The sequence below is a fragment of the Rhipicephalus sanguineus genome, chromosome 1 (genome assembly GCF_013339695.2).
Source record: "Rhipicephalus sanguineus isolate Rsan-2018 chromosome 1, BIME_Rsan_1.4, whole genome shotgun sequence".
Lineage (NCBI taxonomy): Eukaryota > Metazoa > Arthropoda > Arachnida > Ixodida > Ixodidae > Rhipicephalus > Rhipicephalus sanguineus.
In genome coordinates, this window is record NC_051176.1 from 247,668,861 (window position 1) to 247,688,847 (window position 19,987).

The following is a 19,987-nucleotide window of genomic DNA, read 5'->3' on the forward strand; positions in this document are numbered from 1 at the left end:
AGATGCGGAAAAATGTTAATCGCGGTCAAGAGATGATACTGATGAGACCACGTTCGAAGCTAGATCGTGATAAGTGCCTGCATACCTTCAGCGTGGAAGCCTACGGTCTTGCCATCTGATGGATAAAAGAAGAACTTAAGCGCCATGTTGTGCTTTTGTAATGCTAGACGGCGCAAGAGCCAACAAAATAGAAATGTGCTTGCGTGTTGGTGTAGCGGTGTAGCAAACAGTGGAGCACCGTATTTCTCTATCACCAGGCCCAATCTTGGCGCAGTGTGCGCGGCTTCTGTTTGTGCTGTTGTTAATACACTCTGATAATAGATGATGATCGCTGTGGCCTTTCCCGTTGTATCGAGTGATCTACCGGAGGATGCAACCCAGTTCTGGCCTCTACTGACTCTACGCGACTGTTCTGCACGAAGCCAGGCCACAGAACACTTATAACCCTTGTAACCAAACCAGGCATAAGCAAGCCAGGCCGTACGAAGCGGTGTTCTTTTGGCGCTGTATATGTTCGTGTGCTAAATTAATTTATTCTTGCTGTTTGTGATCCGCTCGTCAACGCCTACTCGACATGAAGCAGAAGACTGGAACTGGAGTCGCACTTCCCAACGCACCAAAGAGATTCCGATGCACCGTGGGCAGTTGCTGTTCGATGGATGGACAAGCCAAGCTGTTTTCATCGCAGAAGCTCCTTAACCAGGTATGATGGACATACCCTAACGACGTTACGCAGTTATACATCGACCTAACACTCATCATAGAGACTAGAGCAAAGAGAGTGTTGCGGTTCGTGGAACAAAATATGTATTTGCCTACAATTATAGATTGGGGTCAGATATAACCGTCAAACTAGACTGCCAAAGCGGAATCAGAGTTGCAATACATGTAGCCAAATGGATAGGTATAAGGTATGCAATATTTTTCAGTGCGAAGGGAAAATGAACGCACAAGTGTGTAAACAAGCAAATGAGAACGTCACCGTTTGCGTACGAGGATGAATTATATTTTATGTGGTAGGAATGCGCAAATGGCATGTGCGCTTCTGACTTCTTTTGTTCAGAGCATCTGATTGTGCGAAGTGAACAATTCAGTTAATTGGTAAGCTAAATTTTGGAAGCCATTTTTTTAGTTCGGGCTTTGTAAACACGATAGTGGTATTGGCGAAAATGACGAGATTGTGATGGGGCTAAAGTGAATTGTGTGAATATACGGCTCCTTACTGCTGATAAGCGTACATGGATACGTCGCCAACCTTTTTTTTTTTGTACACATATTTCACTCTGCGGAATTTTTGTGCATTACTGATAAGTTTTTGCACATACACCCGAAAGCGTTACAGTCGGTTACAAAGAAAAAAAAAAGCATGAAGCTCCGCCGACAGAAAAGTGGTGCGCCTGGCATTTACCTCTGCATAAAAACTGTGCCAACTTGTTTCCATTCGAAGCAGAACTACTTTCTGCTAATGTAAATAGCCGGCATATTGTAAATAGAATGTCCCTCATTTCTGTCTAAAATATTATTTTGGCTGAGTGCTAACATCAGAATCTCTAATAAAATTTGCTGCTACGTTAAGGTTTGCAGCCAAAAGGAATATCACTATAGGAAAATCAACTCTGTCGAACATTCAGAAGTGCTTGATGTCATGAAAATGAGTGAACGTAATATGGTGGATCATCTATGCTAATTTTTTTTTCGGTGAGGTAGCTGTGTATGAAGGTTTTTTAGGTTGTATCCAACTATAGCTGTAAGTTTCAAGCAAATCAGCATCTCTTTTCAGTTTTTCCAAAGTGCAGTTTTTCCAAAGTGACACTTGGTCACTTGGCCTCTGTGCTGCCTTCAACTTGTTCGTTATCGTAACCATAATGGGACAGATAATTTGTATCCTTATTTCTGTAATGTTCCTAAATTCAAGATATGTGTACTTCATACACAGCCCTTTCGAAAATTTCATATTTGAGTCCAGTACGGTCATCTCGGACTTCTAGTTGGCTTTCAACCGAGGATGTGCCTTCAGCAAAAAGTTTGGTGATGAGTAGTTAGGAAAAGTGTTGTGCTGTTTATTACGCAAATGCCGCAGTGTCATAGAACTGTGCAGCTCTCCCTTGTGAAACTTTGTATGCTGGGGTGTCGGCAAAGCGCCACCATATATATCTGCCTTCTCCAATTTTTATTGCTCCATGTTTCTTGCAGCACTTTTTCAAGGTTCACGCCGAAAAGAAGTATTCGTGTTCCAAATGTGGGAAGAAATTCGGAGCTGACTGGCTGTCTAAACACCATGAGGCTACTTGCGGAATATCCTGGCTTTGCTCGTGTGGGGCAAGCTACCAGAACAGGGAAGCCCTTCTAACACATGCGAGGCGACGCTCTCACGCACTGCCATTTGAACGAAAGCGAGGCGATGCGTGCAAGTAAGTGTAAATTTATACTGGTGATACATTCCAAGATGCTTTTAGGAGTAATAATAATAATAATAATAATAATAATAATAATAATAATAATAATAATAATAATAATAATAACAACAACAACAAAACACCTGTAGAGACAAGCCCGCATCACCTCCCAGGAACGGTGAAGCCATAGCAAGAATATGTTATGAAAAACAAGGCTGCATCAAGCAGAGGACGGTCACAGGACAATTTATTTTGTTAGTCAGCATGAACTAACACTATACTGGCAGTCAAAGCACTTCTTTCGGCTGTGTTCTCATTTGAAGATCACAAGAGAAATTGACTTTCTTGATCAAATATAATGCCCAAGAACCTGCAAATCAAAGGAACATGAGCAGCGACATATATTGTTTGAATTTTGCATCAAACTTGCAACATGCGAGTGGAGAACATCCACTGTTGGTCTGTGACAATGCCCTCAGTGCTGTGAGCAGTGTGCAGTACTGTGCTTCTGAAATAGCTTTAGTTGTGCTTCACTGGACAGACTCTTCCTTCACCCCAAAATGTAGTGTTCAAACTTAAGGTGACAAAGGGGCAGGCAGGTATGCACAGAGGGTTTCGCGTTGCCTTGGCCTGGTTTTTTGGATTGTGGTTTTCTCACTGTGGCAGATGAACTGGCCCGATTCGGTTGCACTAACACGAGGTAGTGCCTTCCTTGTCATTTTTTGTATTGTTTATTGGATCTATCAACTTGCATAATGTTGCAAATTAAGTCTAATTCGATTTGGGCTTCAATGTCAAGTACATGAGCTTAAATTTTCCTTAGTCACATTTTCAAGTGGTACTATGGCCTTCTTATGAACTTTTCTTTGACAAATTTAGTGTTCTGAGTTTTGGAATCATTTACAACTAGTTATGGGGGGCAGGATGTGGAGTTGTACAGTGCATCTTGTTTCTAATAAAATTAGTTAACCATATAATTACAAAAGAAAGAGAGAATGTGGTAAGCTTAATGCAGAACAATATTCACTGTAAAAATTAGTTTTAGCATGTGAATAAATACCTCATATGCTAAATCATATCTACACGGGGGTTTCCTTGCTTAGACAATACAGATTTTTTATAAAAATCGATGACAGTAAAGCTCCTGTCATTCTCACACACGAACTCTGCATCGAGGTGTAAATACTATGCCGTAGTTGAAACGACAACATTGCGACTTATTGACAAGAACTTGTTAATTAACTTTATGGTCATTGACTTTAGGGCAGTTTATATTACAAAATTGTAGTGCATGAAAATTTATGGCATACCCATTTTTTAGAAATCACAGAATTTGCACGTAATTCGAAAGAGTCGTCAAATTTTAATGTAGATATCCAAACTGATCACGCCCAGTGCGCACGAAAGGCGACCTGTCTGTTACGTCAGACCAGAACCATCCGTGACAAGCAAGTGACAAAATTTGAACGAATGCATGTTGTGGCTGTATCTTTTCATGAAACGCGGCAAGTTGACTTGCGCCAGTAGATCGCCTTACCTTTGCATATGGTGTTTGGTGCGTATCTATTTCTTTCAAGCTGTACGAGGAAAGACACAATATCAACCTTTCCTGTCTCTGTGTAGCATAAAACTTGGGGGATGCCACTGCGGCGCTTCTTATTGCAGACAGGCGAAATAATTTTTCGCGCATACGTATAAGCACCACACGTCGCACCCAAAGAATATGCTGTTTACTTGTGTATTTCAGAATGCTTGCCGATTTTCCTGAACAGATTCTGCTTCGGCGCACCTTGATTCATATTTCATCACTTCCTTGTCGTGTGTAGTTCTGGCATTGCGTAACAGAGAGCCCGCGTTTCAGAGAGGCCGGGCGAGGTCAGTTTCTATATCGCCCTTAAAATTTGACGATGAATATCTCAAACAAATGCAACTTTCGTGATTTCTAAAAAGTTGTTGTGTCATAAATTGGCACGCACTACAACTGTCTAATATAAACAACTGCCCTCAGGTTAGTAACCATAATGTTCATTAACCAATTCTTGTTAATTAGTCGCAATGGGGTTGTTTCAGCTGCGGCAAAGCATTTCTGCCTTGACGTAGAGTTCGTGTGCGAAAACGACAGGAGCCTTACTGTCATAGGATTTTTATTAAAAATGTGTATTGTCTAGAAAAGCACCCTGTGCAGGTGAACATCAGTGAATTAGGAGTATTGTGGCACCAGTCTACTCACAACACAGAACAGAGAAGGAAAAAGAAATTGATCTACAACATGCAAGAAATGTCTGGTTATCTGAAGGAATCCCCAGATACAAGTCTGGCTTACTATGGGCTTATCTTATACAGCATTTGTAAGACTTAAGCCAAGGCATGAACAAAATAAGACAAGTGTGATGCTTATGGTGCTCAGTTTACTACATTCAGAGAGGTACCAGCCCTTTGATGTTTTCTGTGGAATCTCAATTTGCATGATGGATTGAAGATCGCTTCTTCAATTAAGGAAAAAGTAAATGAAGACAACGTGAAAAGCTCTCTTTATTGAGTTACACATTGTTACATCTTTGAATGTTAAGCAAGTATTATTGGTTTTTATGCATATTGTGTGTTTCTTGGGTAACTTTTTAATTTTAAATAAAATTAAACTTAATTAGTAGCAGAAATTGAAAATTGAAGTTCCTACGCTAAAATGCTATATTTTGCTTCATTTTGCGATTTTTGAAGGACCCCTGATACCAGAACTGAAACCTCGAGATGTTTGTGTTGTTTGACTTTCCTGTATACACTTCTGACCGATTATTAGTGGCGAGTGTTGCCCTTAAGATATTTTAATTCGGTTTTAAAGTAAGCGTGAGTGCTCATCTCACTTGGCAGCACCTCACGATATCACCACTGGTATGACGTAGATCGAGGCCCCGTGTGACATTCGATGAGTAAAGCAAGTATTGTGGACGTCACAGAAGATTTGCGAGGTGCAGACAGTACGACAACTGGCACCCGGCGAGGGCTATAGTTCCTCACCCCTCTCGCTCTGTTGTCGGGCTGCTCTCAAGGTAGTTTTTGTGAGGAGACACTCTTAACATGTTTAACTCATACCGAGGCACTCACATCGTTAATCTCTACCATGCGCAGGGCCCCAATTGAAAGAACTTTGCTTTCAATGTCACCATAGCTTGAGTGCACTTGATCTTTGGCGCTCCTCCGAATGGGGCGCTAGTCTCTTATGACTTTTAGGAAGGTGTTTCAAAGTGGCGCCAAAATGGTCACAATTAACGATGCTAGCATTAATTATACGTTACGTCAGAGCATTTACGATTCAATTTCGGGATTACCAGATTCAATGCTACAAATCACAGTAAGAAAAATCACAAACAAAAATTTCACTATCAGGTGTCCTTTAATGCACTTCAGCACATTTTCAGCATTAGTAGGCTTTTTCTTGGCATTATGCAACATAATTTTGACGGTTTACAAAAACAAAAAGAATATTACTTTCTCCTGTTTCTCCTTGTTTTGTTCTGTTTTGTTTTGTTTATTTTGTTTAGTTCAGAATAAGGCAGTAAATGTTTGAAAACCATCAGAAGTCAGGACTTCTGCCGGTTCTTGACTGTTCTAAAAAAAAGTTGAGTTTGAGTCGACTTTCCAAGGTTCTTCGTTGTCGATGGTGTTGCATTACCTTCAACTTAACACAAAAATGTGGCATGCAGTGGCGTTTTTACTTGTAAGGACTGACTGGAAGGCCAGCTGGCAGGCACACACGAAGTCAATCTTCATTTTCAATGTGAGCAATGACTGTCACATTGTGGACTACAGTAAGACACAGATTACATGTGACACAATAATATACACACACACTTATCAATGTGAAGAGCAGTTAACACAAACCTGTGAATTTACACCAACTGTTTTTAGACCGACTATAGCTCATAATGTCCAGGTCATGCTGCACAAGACTTATTGAAACAATTTTTGCACATAATAGTACAATGTTATTGAGCTCTTCCTTGGCAGTTGAGCTTATCCTTTGTGTAGTATTAGAAAAATTACTGGTTTATTGATTTAGCCTCATCCTACCATTTGACTCCATATGAAACTGCAAAGCTATCTTCCCAGCAAACTTCTTGGCCTTTAGAATAGCATCATTTGCCGCTTACATTTTTTTTTGTCTGATTCAAAAGACATAATGTGTGTGGCTTGCCATGCTTGTGCAATGGAGAACCCTTGCTTGCTACCATGCTGCTGTTACAATCAAATTGCTGTGATTTGGGATATTCTCCAAAATTGTACACAACGTGAATTCCATGTAAAGTTTTTCAGACATCACTGGCAGGAATTTACACCACCGCTGTTTGTTTGATGTATTCTTCTTTGAAGCACTGAGTGGCTAGATTGGAGACTCTTCTGAAGGTACACAAATGATTTCATTAATGGCTTCAGCATTGTATTCCATCTAAACAGTATCATCCGAGAACCCAAACTTTATTTATACTTTAGTTATGAAGCAGCCACTCATTTTAAGAAACATATTCAACCGCACAAAGGACAAAACTATGAGCTCAGAATAATTCAAGGCAGCGGGGGCCGTTGTGTAACAACCTGTGAGCCAGGCCTTGTCGACATGCACGAAATTTGCCAGGAGAGTAGCTGTCGCTGTAGCTGAAGTGTTAGAATGTCACAGTTATAATGCCAAGGATGCGGATTTGGCTGCCACTAGTATAGAGGGTTTAGTTTTCGTCTACTTTGATTTCCTTCAGCATGATAACTTGGGCATTTAATTTAATGTGACACATAATTTTGCCTATGCCATTGCTGGCTTGTTGACTGTTGGTTTCGTGGGGTTGTGTCTGAGAAGCAATGAGGTCTCTTGGTTCCGTTTCTTCACCTTCACTAATCTATAATGGATACTTCAGCGTAAGAGCTGCTTCAGCGACCAGCTTCCCCACACAATGTTGGGGTTCAGGAGAAACCTCTCTACGCAGGACGCGATGCTACAGATAAAACACCAGGTGATAGATAGCCCAACCAGGTCCACCAAAGCCATACTTGGCCTGGACCTGAAGAAGGCCTTTGATAATGTAACGCACGCAACCGTACTGGTCAAAATGCAGGAACTCGGCCTCGGCGAACGAATGTACAACTACGTTCGAGATTTTCTCACGAATAGAAAGGCCAAGCTCACTTTCGGGGAGCTTAGTTCCGAGGAAATAGAGTTGGGTAGCGCCGGTACACCACAGGGATCGGTCATATCGCCCATGCTTTTTAACATAGCTCTCGTGAGGTTGCCAGCCAAGCTACAAGAAATCGAAGGGCTCAGTCACAGCCTTTACGCCGACGACATTACGTTGTGGGTTATGGAGGGCTGCGACGCGCACATAGAACAGACGTTACAACGTGCGATCGAGACTGTTGAGCAAGAACACCGGCCTGAGCTGCTCTGCGAAAAAAATCAGAACTCTTAGTTTATAAACCCACGCGAAGAGGCCGCAAGCCGAACGGCTCGATGAATGATAAGGATCCCAGTAGGGACATACGACTAACAACGTCCGACGGGCGACCTGTGCCCAGGGTAGATAACATACGCGTTCTGGGCTTACACATCGCGGCAAACGGCCACAACGGCGAGACCATCAGAAGACTGGAAGGCGCGGTCGCTCAGACCATCAGGTTACTGAGACGCACAGCCAACCGACACAGCGGGACGAAAGAGAGCAATATGATGAGGCTAGTTCAGGCCTTCGTAATGAGCCGAATAACGTACGTGGCACCCTACCTCAAGTGGCAGGTAGCGGAGAAGACAAAGATGGCTTACAAATCAGGAAGGCTTACAAACAGGCACTTGGGCTACCGATCAACACGAGCACGAGTAGGTTACTATATCTGGGTCTACACAACACGCTGGGAGAATTAATAGAGGCACTAACATAGTGCAGTACGAACGCCTTTCCAAGAGCACGACGGGCAGATACATACTAGAGAGGTTAGGAATCGGGTATCACGCTCAGCACGGTGTCAAACTTGACGTACCAAGCAACGGAAGGGATAAATTGATCGTTCTTCCTTTGCCGAAGAACATGCATCCCGAATACCACTGGGGTAGGAGGGAAAAGAGAGCACTAAACATACAGAAGAAGTATGGCAACTGTAGAGACGCGGCGTTCGTGGACGCGGCCAGATACGCACGCAGGCGCGGCTTCGTGGCCGCGGTAATAGACCATGAGAAAGCTTGCAAGGCTAGCGTCACGGTACGCACGGAGCACGTGGAGACAGCGGAGGAAGTGGCTATCGCGCTCGCGGTGGCCACCACCACGGCCGAAGTTGTAATCAGCGACTCACAGACCGCAGTCCGCAACCTTGCTAACGGCCGCGTCTCCCCCGAGGCGTTACGAATCCTGCTTGCGGGCAAAACCGAGAATAGGGACGTTTACATCTTATGGGCGCCCGCACACACCACTTCGGTCACCGGTAATGAGGCGGCGCACGGGGCGGCTCGAGGGCTTACGGACCGAACCGCCACCGTCAACGCCGCCACCGCCTCGGCCGCGACGTCGGACGGGGAGTGAAAGTGGGAGGATCGCCTCACTAGTTTCAGAGACATAACACAACATTACAGATTGGCCAGGTGCAAATTTCCGCCACCACACCAAAAACTGAACAAGAAGCAGGCGGTCACGTGGCGACAGCTGCAGACCAGAACGTTTCCGAGCCCAGTGATCTTAACCAGAGCTTTATTCAGCAAGCTGCAAGTCTTGCGAGGCCAGGGCAACCCTGGAACACATGTTATGGGAGTGTGACAGAGGTGGGGTTTCAGACGGAGACGCAGCCTCGAACCGAACGCGCTGAGAGTCTGCACTGCTCAGCTTCGCCCTCGAGGACCAACTTTTGGCCGTCCAGCGGGCCGAGGCAGCCGCCAGAGCTCAAGGGCTAGTGGCCGACGCCTAGGTGGGGATATTAGCCCAAATTCCCGAAGAACTCGCCGGTCTTTTTTTTAATAAAGTTGCTCTCTCTCTCTCTGTTGTTCAGATAAGTAACTGTACGCCATTACTTTCGTGAAAAGTACACGCGGATTTTTTTTTTTTTTCCATTCTGATGTAATTGGAGGTGCACGTTACAAGCGATGAAATACGTTGCGTTTTGTATGTTACCATAGTGTGCCCGTATAATACGCTATAAATCGTTTAAAAAATAATAATTCGAAGTGCCGGTAATATGCAAACTTTCCCTTGAGATGTGGCTTCGCAGCAGTGCGAATTGCGCCTGAAGGGTGGTTTCCCCGCATAATGTGTCGCACTGCCGCGAAACCACATTTTCAGGCTGGTTATAAGTGGGAAAATGGCTGTGTTCGTTTTGAATACTTCAAAAGGCTCGTATAAAATTCAAGCTCAATTGAACATTCGCCTAAGCTCACCTTTTTCACACAGACTATATATATATATATATATATATATATATATATATATATATATATATATATATATATATATATATATATATATATATCAGGCCCGTAGCCAGGGGGACCCCCCCCCCCCGAAATTTTTATGCTACATGGTGTTTTACCGAAAATAAATAATGAAAATAGGCGTTTTTCTCAAATAGTCAAGGCTTTCAGCAAGTGCCCCCCCCCCCCGAAAAAAATTCCTGGCTACGGGCCTGATATATATATATATATATATATATATATATATATATATATATATATATATAAACGGCTTCTAGTAATTAGTGTGGCGTAATGAATTTCAAACAAATTAGTGAAACTGAAGCACCAACAAGCAGACGACCAGAATGATGTCACTGTCCAAGACAACGATTACAGAGGTGTAGTTCTTCGGCGTTGTTTAACGTATGTACGCCATGCGTGCTATAATTGCAAGCACAGCCCGCTCACCCGCACAACGATGTCGATCGGTGGTTGATATAACGACGCTCACTCATTCTGGACGTCCCAGAAGAATATGGCAGTTGCGCTCTTCCACGTTTTGGTTTCGTCGCTGAATTTGCTTGAATTTCATTACTTCGCAATTATTAATTGCGGCAAAGTATTTCCGCCTCGACGTGGACTTCATGTGCGAAAATGGCAGGAGCATTGCTGTCATAGGATTTCTATTAAAAATCTGTATTCTCTAAAAAAACACCATGTAGATGTATATATATATATATACATATATATATATATACTTATATATAGCTATATATGTATCAGTACAACACGATAAAAGTTTCAAAATAGGCTCCTCCTGCGATGATTCCTCACTTCCAGTCAGATTTCCAGGCATTGAAAGCGTCACAATAGGTCTCCTCCGCAACGTCCTTTAAAACATTGGTGCAAGCCTCTTTCGTGCAAGCCTCTGGTAAAGCCTTGGTGCAAGCCTCTTTGACTTTGACTAGCCTCTTGTGAGGTATAGATGCTTTACAATTTAATTACTTTTCGGACAAACCCTGTACATAAGTACGAATCCATGAATTCGTTTTTTTTTTTTCTGACTGAAGCGACAAAGGACCAAAACAAAAAGGAAAAGAGGGTAATTATCATTACCGGAGAGTGTGCGCTGACGATGGGGACAAAGAGAGAACAACACGAAACAAGCGCTCAGTAATTGTCACTCACTAATTGTCAAAAGAGAGTGTCGCTTCTACACATCACACATTTGAAGTCCAAATTTTAATTTTAATAACTATAATTTTAAAATTATAGTTTCCCTGGGGGAGACACTAATTTGATCAATTAGATTTGCATGACTATTTTCTATTTCTGCTGGGGTAATGTTCTAACAAGACAATACATGCTGACCAAGACTTAAAATGTGCAAGTTGTTTTAAGAAGTTTATCCTTCTGTCATACATATCCCCATTAAAAGTGCATGCAGAAGAGTGATAAAAAGTAATCTTACAGAAACTGCAATAAGGAAAGAAGAATGAATGCGACGAAAACCAAAGCCAATGAGGTAGCTCTACGACTTTTTGCTTAAGAAGCAAAGTTGTTTGTATCGCTGGTTTAATCATGGCTTAAGCATGCAAGCAGCCAACTGTTGTAAATTGCCGTCGTCATACAAGGTCGTAAAGCAATTTTTCTTCCCATAAAGCTTGCACAGTACTTGCATTGTGATGGGGTGGATGAAAGGGTGGGGAGGGGGGGAGGGGGGGAGGGGGAGGATTAGCATGTGTTATTGTGTAACTGTGAAAAAGATCCACACGAAACTTCTCACTGAATTTTTTTCAAAAATGGCAAGAATAAAAGCGTGTTGCGGCTGGTTTAGGCAATAGTTTAAGCTGTTGGACCTTTACAAGAATTCTCAGTGTCGTTTCTGCTACTTCGGTTAGCTCGTTTTTGGTAGTTCTTTAATAGGAAATGTTAATGTGTGCTTTTAGTGTTATGTCAGTACAAGTATTAGCTTTCGCTTAGGTCATCTTTAAACTTGTATTGTGCAGTTTAACTGGTCACAGTTGTTCCTAATGAACAGTTATATTAGCTGTAGATACTGTTCCCTGTACTTTGAACTTTACTCTTGTATTACAGAGAAATTTGTGTTAAGATGAGCTCGTGTATGTCTAAACGAAAGCTGAAGCTTCGTTCTACCTAAGCACTGTCTACGAAAATTGTGACTGTTTATGGCTGAAAGTATGGCTGATTTGAATAGGTTGACATATTTACACCCCTAGAAAACAGGTGCACTACAGGAAGAAGAAAAGACCAATGCCCAGCTTGCCTATTTACTATGTGTCCATTTTCTAGCACGGTAAATAAGTCACACCATTGTTTGTATGCTTGGCTGAGCTGAGTAATGAAGCTAACTTCATACTACACAGCTTTGATTATGAATTCAGCTTTTGAGCAGGTTTATATGTTTATAGCATATCAGTGTCCTCCATAGAGGTTGAGAGCTGGGCTAGTTGGTGACTGATCATTATGCCTATATGGTTCGTGTCGTGTCCTTTCTGTTTCTTTTGTCCCAGTCGAAAGTGCGCTACCTAACCATATAGGCATAATGGTCCTCCATAGAAGTATGTAAGAAGAGCTAATTATTGTAAGAAGGGGGCATTCTTTGCTAATAGAAGGATTATGTTGAGTTTTGTCTACTTTTATTTCTCCTTTCACCTTTTCTTCATTTCTGCTTATATTTACATCTTGTTTTGTGAAAACTAACTTTTTACATCATAGTTAAAGTGGAGTTCTGTAGTATGTTAGCACTCTTCTTCTTTTGATGCTCTTTGTTTGACCAGCAAATTGTTTCGTTGCAGAAGTAAAAAAGGGAGTCAGCGCAAAAGTGCATATTTTACTTGAAGCTGGATAACATCTCAAAGTCTCTCTCCACATAGGCAAATAAAAAAACACACACAAAAAAGAAAATTTCACGGTGTGATGCTTGATATTGCTGTTTGTTACCTTGTCACCAATTTGTTATGTTTTATTATCTTTCCAGGCAAAAAACAGCCCATGCCCAGCCATTGCAAACAATTATCCTCCCAGTGGCTACTCAAGTGATTGTAGTTATCCCGGACCCGAATGAGAAGACTACTGGTTCAAATGATCAGAACACTACAAAAGCGCCTTCACAATGGCGAAGCATTGTTCCCAAGTCAAATCATCTCAGTGATTTGCCTTCCTGTGGACTAGACACCAATGCTGGAGTCTTATCTGTAGAGAAAGTGCATCAAAGTTCCCAAACCACTGTGTCATGCAGGTGCAAGCGCACAAAGGATTCATGTATTCAAGCTTGCGGTAACGATGGTTCTAGGAGGGATGCATCTGAGCTTGTTAACCTTCCACCTAAGGCTTGCAAGCGCTCCAGAGCCATGAAAACAACTGTGCACACACAAACCTGCGACTCTGGTGTTCAACTTGGGAATGTGCAGCCCTTGCTGTCCAGAGGGGTGAACAAGAAAATGCATCAGGGCTGCAGCATCCAAACTCAGACAACTGAAAGTGTTTTTATGGATAAGGCCCAAAAGGCACGTGGGAAGAGTCCCTGTTTGAGGCAAGAGCCCGACAAATTGGACAAGGAAATTGCCACAAGCGAACTGTTATGTGACTTTGACCAGCTACTGTTCAATGGTTGTACAGCTCCCACCAAGGAGTGGATGGACTTTTTCTCCAGGAGTTCTTCGTCTACGCAAACTCTTGAGTCTGATGCACTTCTCAAAGACCTGAGTAGCTCTTATTCACCTTCCCGCTCCCTCTTCTTAGATGGGCCAAGGCAAAATTTTCCTCAAATGGGGCTCCCAGACGTCCCACTTCAGCAGCATTGGAGCATAATTTCAGAAAAACCAACTATGATGCCCGATTTAGGTCCAATCTGCGAGTCTGTGGAGACTAATTGCTTGGAGGACAGCTTGCGGGAGGTCAGTCGCATCCTGTCGTCTCAGACACAGACAGACAATCATTTTGATAGCCTCCTTATTGAAAACATGCAACAAACCGCAGCTCAAACAGATTTTCCGCCTTCTTCGCACACTGAGACGCAAACTAATGAAGATGTATCCTTTGAGGGCACAGATGTATTGCATATGGAAACCCAGACATCGGGGTTTTTGTTTTGTGACTTTGAGAGTGTCGATATTGAGACACAGACACCATGGAACAATATAGACTTCAATTTAGATGACTTTGTGGTCGACTCGAGTTTTACTGAGAAAAAGGATGCAGAATCTCAGATTGAGTACCATCAGTTTCTCTCCTCATGGCCTTGCCTGAAAATGCCAGATGAGGAGAGCTTCAAGTACTCCAACAACATGCACACCCAGACTGGTGGACTGATATAATTTAAAAACTTCAAGTGCACTCAATGAACTGTGACCATGCTCTTTGTTGTTGCTGGGTCCCGAGACCATATCTTCTTTCTGGGAGCAGTACAGTAGTGAGGCCAAGCCAAACAGTGACGTGAACGAGCATTTTCCTTAACCATTTTAAACTGTAGCACAAGTCCGAGCACAAGAGAAGAGCCACCTACATGGTTTTCTCTTGGGCACCGTTTTCCATGTGGTACAGATTAAAGTGGTTAACATGTACTGCGTTGCCCAGTTTTCTCTTTTGCTTAAAAACATTTTCTTAGCTTTAAGGCTGAAATATAGGCCGAGGTATGTAACGCCAAGGGGGGCAAGTGATCACATTAAGGGCAAATCAGCAAGCATTGCACATGGCTGCTCGCCTGCGTCAGCGTGCTTCAGTTCGCTTTGCTAAACAGGTTCACTATAATAGCCCTCCACATCAAGCACTGGTGATGCTTCCTGCACACGGCGAACCTTTTCTAGCGCCAGTACTTGCTGTGACAAAGCATTTTAGGCGGTCGCTTGGACATCGCTCCAGTAGGTGGTTGAACGCCCCCAAAGTATGCAGACCTAGTGACTCCTTGGTGAGGGCTAGTTGGTTCATTTCCCTACTAAACCTGAAACAGCACAAGGATATGCATATGAACAGAAACTTCGTCTCTGGTGTCTGTTTCTCTGATTTTCTACAGGCTCGCTGTTTCAGTTTCGTATAAATAGCATTATTCAAGTATATAGGTTATACCATGGTCACTACAGTCGCCGTTTACATGCGACTTCGGCTTAAATCTTGAGAAACGGCTAATGGTAGAGGCTAGCGCCTTCACTTTTCAGTTATCTGCAGTTTTGTCGGTTACATTCCTTAAAAAAAAAAACATAAATCCATGCAGAAACTCCCGTGAGTGTTGTCCAAGTGATGCGTAAGCGTAGAGTTTTATTGTAGAAAACTGCGTGGCCGCTGCCTTCCCTGGAACGTTGTTGTTGTGCGGCGTGGCACAGAGTCTTTCCTCTTTCTAGCGCTCGTCAGAGTCGAACGTCCCCGCGGAACGTGCATCCCGCTACCACCGAAACACGTGTTTAGCATCGGATTTTCGCAGTCGGAATTTTCCTTACGTGTACAATCTTCCATAACGGCTTCACATCTTGTCCTAGAGAGGGTTGTTATTCCACCGCCACAGAATGTTTCAACGAAGCCTTCATAGAAATTGTTCTCCTTTTTAGTTTAATTTGTACCGCCTGTACAACGTGTTCATATCGTTCAGATATATTCAAACTTCGCGAGCGCCAAGAATTTTTTTTTGTACATTTATTTCTTTGTGGGGATTCGCCTTACGTAACAGAGGGACGGACGGACGGTTTTCTCAATGAGTCGGCATCAGTTAAAACAGAAAGAGCTCGGGGAGGCCGCATACATGAGGTTTACGCACTAGCCGTGACTCTTTGGCTCGAACACGTGGCACTGACTGACCCATTTGACTCATTTCGATGAGTACCAGAAACATTTTTGTCGGGCAAGTACGCGCGACTAAAGCCCCTCTACCTAAAGTAGCGGGCATTATAGGTGCGACTGGTACTTTCGTGGCAGTTGTGGAGTCACCGCGCAGACGAAAGGGCGTAAATACACGTTTTGAGAAGAACTGGTGTGCTGTGCTGTTTGAGACGCACAGAAAAAGAAAAAAGAAGGAAAATAAAACTGGGACTAAGTGCGCGAGGTGCGGGTACGCGGTTGTTACAGCGAAAAAAAGAAACGCTTCAGTATACATGTAAATATTTCTAGTATACATCAAGAAATGCTTCCGCTGTTGTTCCAGCAGCGGCCCGTTTTTTCACTGCCTGCGAAGTTTCGCCTGTCTAGCTTTCGTCTCCTTCTTGTAAGGCATTGACGTTGTCAAGGGGAAGGGGGTTCAAAGCCCCTGGATTTTTTTTACACTATTGTTTTGTATATTTATATACTGCATGAGCACACGGATGTACGCACACATGGGGGGATATTGACCCTGCGTCCCCCTCACCCCCCCCCCCCAAAAAAAAGGCAGCTACGCACTAGTGGTGCGAAGACAGGAAACATCGGAGCTGGTGGACTTCCCCTCCTCCTTTCTCTCCTCCTCACCCTCACTTCCCTTCCCCACCCCTTGCTGTATTCTGCAAAGCTATGCTATGCTTTATTCTCTTCCCTCCTCCTCGCCCTAATTTCCCTTTCCTACCCCCTTGGTATACCATGCTATCCTTTACCCTCTCCCCTCCTCCCACTCGCATCACTTCCCCTCACCATCACTTCCCTTTCCCACCCCCTTGGTATGCTATACTATGCATGGCTATGCTATGCTAGGAGCTACTTGGCATATACTTCTTGTTCCCACCCCTTGCTGTGCTATAATGTACATACATGTTTACGCTACGGTTTACCCTCTCGCCTCCTTTCCCTCCTCCTCACCCAATCATCAGTCCTCCTCAACCTCACTTCTCTTTCCCATCCCCTTGATAAACAAGGCTATGCAATGCTTACCCTCGCTACTCCTCCTTTCCTTCCTCCTCACTTCCCTTCCCCACCCCTTTGCTATACTATACTATGCATGGCTATGCTATGCTAGGAGCTGCTTGGCACATACCCGCCCACTTTTGTGCGGAAGATCCCGGAGTTTTGGCAAGCCTAAACTGCTCCGCTGTTAAAACCCTGGCCACGCCCCTGCTCTAAAAATTCCGTAAAAGCTGCCCTTGTACGCGCCAAATACATGGACTTACGCGTCAAAGCGTGAATAACCTTTAAACAGCTGGAATCGCACGGCGACGCCGTCAGAAGATCCCCGATCAGCTGTACTGTAGTTCTTGCGCCCTCTGAAATGTATCGACTTCCCGATTCCGAGCGCGAGGACGCAGGTTCGATACCTGCGCGCGGCAGGCGACACTTGGGCGGGGACGAAATGCAACAAACGGTCATGATTAGTCGGGTGAGTTGGGATTAAACTGGCGCACCCATAGCGTCTCCTAAGGCAGTTCAGGGGAAGTTGGAGTGCGTACTTGGAACTTGGGACTGCGCAAACGATGGGAGACCGGCGGAAGAAAGGCACAGCTCTGCGTCTTTCTTGCACGGGTCTCCCGTTGTGTGCGCCGTTTTCAATACCACGTATGCCGTATCAACTAGTCTAAGCTTCTGCTTTAGCTGGAAAGTGGAGGCTCGAAGTGATAAGACATTCAACAAGGAATATTGCTGCAGCCAACTTTTCGACAAGGGAGCTTGTCTTCATGGTAGCACACATATATATAATTTTTTTTTTTTTTCCGCGATAGGACGGGACGCGGCACGAAACGCAGAACAAACTCCCGCCATGTCGCATAATGTTCCACAATGCTGCAGTCACGGACTAGCCCAGCTTACAGTTGCCGTCTTGGTGAAATCAAGTCCCCGTTTGGAAACATTGGCTTCAGCGACATACCTTGTTCGGCTACTTCACGCAGCGTCCTGTAACCTGTCGTACAGCTCTGTCGTGTACGTATGCTGCCGCCAGCGAAATAAACAATGCCCTACTGAGGTCTGTGTGTGTCTGCTTCTATAGCATGCTAAGCGAAACACGTCTGCTATGATGAGCAACTTGCCGCAGTTCCTTTCAATTCCTCGTAATGAAAGAAAGCCCATTCCCACTCCGGGAATGGCCGGGCAGCTCAGTTCCGTTCCTGTAATTCCTCAACGTAGGAAAAGCATCTTGATAGTTTTATCGAGTTAAGAATGAACGCCCCATAAAGCTGATGTCATCAGATGCATTAAGAACTGCAAAAGTACGCAAAACACGTTACCAAGGTTGAGGGATATTAGCTTGGTGACATATCTCGTGCAGTACAACCACCCAGCTAATTCCCGTATAGGGGCAGTTCTCCCGCTACCTATAGTATTTGCATGGTCAGCATGTTTCAACACATGATGTTTTAATATCGTTTAAGCCTAAACGTGTTAATGCTAAAATGACGACATAGCGTATTTTTATGCTGACAAAAGTAGTGCTCAAGACTAAGCAGTTTTGCCACGCGTCTGGAGCGGTCGTGAATATGGAGAAAACTAAGATTTGGTTAATGTGGAACAAAACCCCTAGACCTGCTGGTATTAGTTGGAACTGCACCGCATGGGAACCTTGTGCCTTTGCATCGAATGCGGAACATTGGGCCGCACTGCTCGTCAGCACTCACGCTTGTCAAGCGCGCCTCGCAAGCATGGATGGGGTGAGAACTTTGTGTTCGCCTATGCGCAGGTATGCAATGGCTTCCTTGTCGCAAATGTTATTTACGTGTGTCAGGTACTAAACTGCTCGTGAGATAAAGATCAGGCTGTGCATAGAGTATTCGCCATGTTCGTGTGAGGGTATTAATGGGAACCAACGTGCAGGGATTATTAATTTGTTTCTCCCTTCAGTACCTGCCGCCGGGATAATGCATTTGTTTGTACACTAACTTATGCCTCGGTTTGTAGTAGGCGCGTTGCTTGTAAATGTACCGTGCTTGTAATCAGCCAAGCCATTTTAAGAATACTGCTTTATTGTTAAATTTGAGGCTCTGACTTACTGATGTTTGAAGTTTTAAAAACATCGCGTAGACAAAAACGTGCTCTATTTTCGGAAAAAGACGTAATTCCATTCCCATTCCATTCCGTGCAAAAGGCGCTTAATTCCATTCCCATTCCATTCCTTCAAGCGTTGTCCCCATTCCATTCCCATTCCGGGGTCGCGAATATGTGGAATGATTCCGGAGTCGCAAGTCCGCAACACTGGTTGTCAGCAAGTGCGGTTGTACTTTTCCGTCGGTGAGTGAAAATTTGAGGAAAAAAAAGTATTAGAGGCACATTTAATCTCGACAGTTACATGTGCAGAAGATTGGCGAGATGCTGATCCGCAAAACAAAGAAAAATCTATAGCAACAGAGGTACCCTTTTGGCACAGTCATGTTACAAAAAGAACAAAATCAGGAAAATTAAAAACAGTGGGTATCCAAAAGGCCAACTGTGCATACGGTGGGCGTGCACGTCCAGTGGCGAATCAACTTGTTCGCGAGTGGGGGGCCACCCTCTCAGCCACGTATTCAAAACCACTTTATTTTTGTTCGCGACACCTGCTTGATTGGCAGGCGATAAACGTGCAGTTTTTATATACTTATCTTATGATCACCATTGATCACCACCATTGACCCTCAAACCTTCTTAGGGCACTTTTCATTAAATTTTGTTGTCTGTCTAACCCAAGTGCCAAATTCAATTTTGAGAGCTGGAAACACGCCTTGGCCGCCATGTTTTGACACCACCAGCGGCTGCGACGCATGATAGTCTGGCTCAAATCGAGGGAACAAGAAAGTAGCCAAAATGTAGCCAAGACATTTTTTTCTGCCACCTCCGGCCTAAGCCAAATTGGCGCAAAGTAACCAAACCTGGCAACCCTGCCTGTCATGGGACCAAAATCAGGCCCCTGATACCTGACCAAGAAACGGCAGGTTTTTGAACAAAAGCAAGCTTTATTGCTTTAATGACAATAAATAAACAATAATATGAAGCTGACTATTACATCTCATTTCTTCAGCTGCGTCCGTCTCTCGCGGTCGCCTTCAGCGAGCTCGGAAGCAACTGCAAAGAAAAAATCGACGTCGCCCTGAATTGTGTCCAGGAACAACCGTAATGTCTTTGTGAAAAATAATAATAATAAACAATGCAATAAATACGGTCTACTGAAGAAAATACAAAAAAGTCAGAACAACAGAGGAGAAATACAATAACACAAGACGAGGAATGTAGAAGGACAATGCTAAATAAAATCGCATGCAAAAATGCGCAAGGTAGGCTGAAAGACAGAGGAGATATG

General features: G+C 43.8%; 1 protein-coding gene across 1 annotated transcript; it reads left to right on the top strand.

Moving 5' to 3' along the window:
* The first annotated feature begins 238 nt into the window (after positions 1–238).
* LOC119376515 (uncharacterized) lies at positions 239–15,786 on the top strand. Its single transcript, XM_037646319.2, has 3 exons — positions 239–703; positions 2,194–2,411; positions 12,812–15,786. The coding sequence occupies exons 1-3, from the start codon at positions 575–577 to the stop codon at positions 14,148–14,150; spliced, it is 1,686 nt and encodes a 561-aa protein (XP_037502247.1). The 5' UTR covers positions 239–574; the 3' UTR covers positions 14,151–15,786.
* The last annotated feature ends 4,201 nt before the right edge of the window (positions 15,787–19,987 follow it).

Excerpts from the sequence above, each read along its gene's own strand:
- LOC119376515 (XM_037646319.2), top strand. The coding sequence starts at position 575 with ATGAAGCAGAAGACTGGAACTGGAGTCGCACTTCCCAACGCACCAAAG. Across the intron at positions 704-2,193 it reads CGCAGAAGCTCCTTAACCAG|CACTTTTTCAAGGTTCACGC; the intron begins GTATGATGGACA and ends TGTTTCTTGCAG. Across the intron at positions 2,412-12,811 it reads AAGCGAGGCGATGCGTGCAA|GCAAAAAACAGCCCATGCCC; the intron begins GTAAGTGTAAAT and ends TTATCTTTCCAG.